This window comes from Setaria italica, chromosome VII (genome assembly GCF_000263155.2).
Source record: "Setaria italica strain Yugu1 chromosome VII, Setaria_italica_v2.0, whole genome shotgun sequence".
Lineage (NCBI taxonomy): Eukaryota > Viridiplantae > Streptophyta > Magnoliopsida > Poales > Poaceae > Setaria > Setaria italica.
This window is the reverse complement of record NC_028456.1, coordinates 15,069,537-15,074,083: the sequence shown is the minus strand read 5'-3', so window position 1 is coordinate 15,074,083 and position 4,547 is coordinate 15,069,537. Positions and strand designations below refer to the sequence as shown.

Below are 4,547 nucleotides of genomic sequence, written 5' to 3'. Positions count from 1 at the left end.
CATCGCAAAAGGTAAGGAGTGTATAATGATGGACCTCTATCAATTGGCATGTACTCCCTCTGTCCCAAATTATTATTCATTTTGACTTTTTTTAAGATACTTTTGTGATGCACCTAGATATATATCATATCTAGATATACAGTAAAAACTATGTACTTAGAAAAGCTAAAATGAATAATAATTTGGGACGGAGTGAGTAAAAGGTAAAGTTACATCACCCTTTAATTAGTTGCAGGTCGTTGCAGCACTTGCAAAGACGCAATTAACAAAGCACGTCCTTTGGTAAAGAAAAAGAAAAATGGAATAGAATGCCAACAACAGAATCAAAAGAATTAAAGATAATCGACAAGCGGAGCAAATCATGCTACGCACACGCCGGCCTCTCGTGATCCACATCCTTCCATCCATGGAAATCTCCGCAAATGATAGCAAAGAAGCCATGAGCCCGTCTAGCTTATATACGCATGCAAGGGGCCAGCAGGCAACCCAAGATGCAAGAGCTGTAGCATGCATGGCCAACCTCTCAAATAATGTTTCTAGTCGGTCGCCTATTTGCCCAGAATACCTGTTCTCATACACTGCCAACCTCACGGCATCCTACACAGACAAGTGCAATCTGCTCACGACGGTTCCCGCCTCCCTGATCGTGTTCATCCTCGCCGGCCTCTTCTTCAACCTCAATCTCTTCAGTGGAATCTCTGATGTGAGCGCCATACTCAACCCCAAAGTCCGCCTCTTCCTCTCCTCAGTGCTTTCACTCTTCCTCCCCGTCATGTCCTACCTCTTCTCCGAGGCCAAGAACAAAGGGGACCTGCCCTCGGCTGGCCTCTCGCTTAGGGCCTTGCTCATTCTAGCATGGATGCTTCTTGTGGAGCTCCTACGCAGAAAGGTGGACGAGATCCGTATGCGAGGGTACACGAGCACCATCCAGCGTGCTGGCCGTGTCGTGTGGCTGGGAAGCCTCGTCTTCTTCAACATCAACATTGTTGCTCAGAGGGCATTGTTCAGCATGCTCTGGATCCTGTGTGTCACTAGACTGTTGCAAAGACTCGCCTTCACTGAGGTCGAGAAGCGTTCATACGCCCATGGCAAGAATGCTGGTCTCATTAACTCATATATGGCCCAGCAGATGTTGGGTGCCCATGATGTTGACCAAGTTATCCAGGGTGAACATCACGAGCTTTTAAAGAGATGCAAGTACATTGTCATGGGTGAAGAGAAGTTGGTCAAGAAGGTCACCGCATATGGCTACGAGCTTAATGAGGTAACCCCTCGTGATAGCATCATCACTGTGGGTAAGGTATGGGAACTTGCCGAGAGTGACCATCTCTTCACCACATTCGATCAAAACCAACACCTCAGGAGGCTCTGCCTCTCCTTTGCTCTGTTCAAGTTGCTGCGTCGAAGGTTTGAGCAGTTACCTGCAGTGATGAGAGCTGAAGAAGCCCGTGACAGCCGGAACCTCCTCCTGAAAGGTCTCCGCAGCAGTGGACAAAGCACGGCGGAGGCACTGTTCCAAGTGATGAATGATGAGGTCAATTTCCTCTGTGAGTACAATCATTCTGTCACTCCTGTCGTTCTGGCAAGCCCCTTCTTCCTCTTAGTGAACTACTTTCTTATCCTCAAAATTGTACTTGGCTTTTGCATCATGTCTAGTCTTCTCAGCGGCAACGGAAATCTGATGTTCACATTACAATTCATCAGCCACAACTATGCTATAACTAGATTATCCAAAGTAGGAATATGCCTCCTACTAAGTGCCACCGAATCCCCTTCAGCCTTCTTTTTCATATTAGATCTCTTTATCACTTTCATTCTTATTATCATCCTCTGCTATGAAGAAATATGGGAGTTCTTCATCTTCATACTCTCCAACTGGTACATGGTGTCGTTACTTTGCAACTACATGGCCAAACCCAAATGGCGTGGGAGCTGCATCTTTAGCGGCTCCTTTCGTTTTCTCATGCTCTTACGGAGCAAGTTGAGAAATACAAACCTTGACTTCAAGCAGTTTTCTGTGCTGGATCTTTGTTGGCAGCCTCTCTTAGCACTGCCTGCCACACTCTCCCTGAAGGTTACAACTGCACCGGTGCCAAACAAGTTGAAACAATCCATCATGGAATACATGGTGGAACACGAACGTGGTACCAGCCACAATACCCCTCTTACCAAAGGTGAGTCTGCATTGACAAGGAACAATCTTTTTTATCAGCTCTCGTGGGCTTGCAACAGCAACAGTCTTGCTGAGGTCACCCTAACATGGCATATCGCCACCAGCTTGTTGGAGGTGGACTGTCCCCCTAGGAGTACCCAAGAAGCCGCCTCATGCAAGGTGGCGACGAGGCTGTCAAAATATTGTGCTTACTTGGTGCTATTTCACCCAGAGATACTGCCTGACAACCAGGAAAATGTGGAGCTCTTCTTCGAGGATATATGTGAGGAGTTGAAGAACATGCTTGGGTCTTGGGATTACTACTTGTCGTCACGGCGAATACGTGTGAAGAAAATCATGGAAAGCATAAAGGGCGAGGATACAACTGAAACTACAGGCTGGAGGGAAGTTGACGTGGAAACTACAGGCCAGAGTCATCAGAGCAAGGTTGTAACAAGTGGAGCGAAGCTGGGGAAGTTGCTAATGGACCAAGCTAACAATAGTCCTCAAACAGTGTGGAAGGTGTTAGCAGATGTGTGGACGGAGCTCATAATCTACATTGCAGCTTCAAGCGACAAGGAGCGTGTGAAGGATGTGTTAGTGCTGGGAGGCGAGTTCATTACTTTGCTTTGGGCGTTGATCATGCATACCGGCATATCTCCTCCGGCCAACGACGACTCGAGATCGACATCCTGAAGCTTAAGGAGTCTGTGTTTGCATTGTGTGCTTTGCCCTCCCAGTTAGCTTGATTTATCAATTGTTTGCTTTTGTCGGTGAGCTTTTCTTTTCTTCCCCTTTTGGAAGAACTTAAGGTTCGTGTGGTTCGTTTTGGAGTGAGTTTATTGCTTGATTTCCTCATCTCCATCAAGGAAATAAAGCAGATGTATGGAGGGTCTGGAGTGTTGCTGATTCCTAGCAGATTTAACTGTTTACGCATGCTAGTGGTTGTAACGTTGCAAATGAATCATGCATCAACTTACACTGAGAGATCTAAGAGATGGAGTCAGGGAAATCTGAAGTTATGCATATAAACAAGACAAACTTTTGTAGCCTATACTACCACATTCCCTAACAGGGCACCAGAGCTATGCTTGCGTCGTTTTTGGTCAAGATAATTTTTCCAGCTTTTGGTTGTAGAACAGACCATTTTAGCGGATAAGGATGGCGTTACGTATGAAACAGGCTGCTTTACTTCGTACTTGCTTTCTCATTATGTACAGTAATTGGCTAAATGGCCATTACCTATGTTGGCACGCAAGTGTTTGCGGTTGATCACGATCTTACAAGCTCGTGTAGCGAAGCAGTTGGCACGCTGGACTAGTTTACTGAGATCTTGCACCCTTGCGACAGAAGAGTGCGAGTTCCTGTGTGAAACCAATCTGGTATGCGATCGAATAAAGCAAAGTGGAGGTCACTTTAACAATAGGCTGATCAAAGTTAGTGATAAGCTTCCCCTAATCAAGCAGCTTTTATCCAAGGGAGATGTATCCTTCAAAGCATGGTAGCGGCCCATGAGATTATTCATAAAGTTGGCAAGAGAGGGGAAGCTGGTGTCATTTTGAAATTAGTCTATGAGGAGGCTTATGATAGGGTCAACCTGTATTTCCTTGAGGAGATCCTTAGATCTAGAGGTTTTTTGTGATAAATGGATCATTAGGATGAATGGAGGTGGTTCAGTTCGTGTGAGGCTTAATGATTAGAATATTAGCTATAATTTTGTAGCTGATGTTTTTCACAAAGTTGTTGGGTGGTGTCATCAGTCTGGAATACTCTACTGTTTTTGAGAAATGATATAACTCAGCACATCCATTTTAAATGGATATTAGCTTTCTTTGAGAAGCTTTCAAGCATAAAGATAAACTATAACAAAAGTGATCTGATTACTTTTTTAGACCAAAGGTATTACGCCCAGCTTTATTGAAAGCTTAGTAGGCGGATTACATTCGGTCGGTAGCACCACTGGGGGTTACCTGTAACGTTTTTCAGGATCCTACCCCCCAGCCCCAAGCACTAGAGATTGGCTTTAGCAGGCACAAAACAGCAACCAACCTCAACTCATTCTACCCACCACCACTCGACTCTACTCTAGATCATAAAGGTCTACCAGAAAGGTACAACGATGGAGGTTTACATTTGCATCAGTAAGTGCGAACATCACCCAGTGATCAGCTACACAAAATCAGAACTCTACCAGCACTCTTTTTTCATGTGACTTGGCGGCATGCCTATGAGAGCTCGCTGAGCATCACCTCCATCCCCAGCAGGTTCTTCTTCTTTATCAGCAGCTTCCATTATGTCATCAAAGCCAGCATGTTGTGGATTACTACCACTGGTGTTACCACAATCTTGTCGTTGAACACCAGGTCGTTCCTTGTCTTCCACAGCGCCCATAGTG

At 45.4% G+C, this 4,547-nt stretch overlaps 1 protein-coding gene across 4 annotated transcripts; it reads left to right on the top strand.

Moving 5' to 3' along the window:
• The first annotated feature begins 483 nt into the window (after positions 1 to 483).
• Positions 484 to 3,164, top strand: LOC101758028. Of its 4 annotated transcripts, none has more exons than XM_022828131.1 (3): positions 484 to 1,547; positions 2,039 to 2,174; positions 2,278 to 3,164. In XM_022828131.1, exons 1-3 carry the CDS (start codon positions 512 to 514, stop codon positions 2,846 to 2,848), a joined length of 1,743 nt encoding a protein of 580 aa, XP_022683866.1. In that variant the 5' UTR covers positions 484 to 511; the 3' UTR covers positions 2,849 to 3,164. The 4 variants fall into 4 exon arrangements, with proteins under 4 accessions (XP_022683866.1, XP_022683867.1, XP_004975293.1 ...); XM_022828132.1 differs by having other exon boundaries at positions 2,385 to 2,547; XM_004975236.3 differs by having other exon boundaries at positions 484 to 2,174; positions 2,385 to 3,164.
• The last annotated feature ends 1,383 nt before the right edge of the window (positions 3,165 to 4,547 follow it).

Excerpts from the sequence above, each read along its gene's own strand:
- LOC101758028 (XM_004975236.3), top strand. The coding sequence starts at position 512 with ATGGCCAACCTCTCAAATAATGTTTCTAGTCGGTCGCCTATTTGCCCA. Across the intron at positions 2,175-2,384 it reads CAATACCCCTCTTACCAAAG|AGATACTGCCTGACAACCAG; the intron begins GTGAGTCTGCAT and ends TATTTCACCCAG.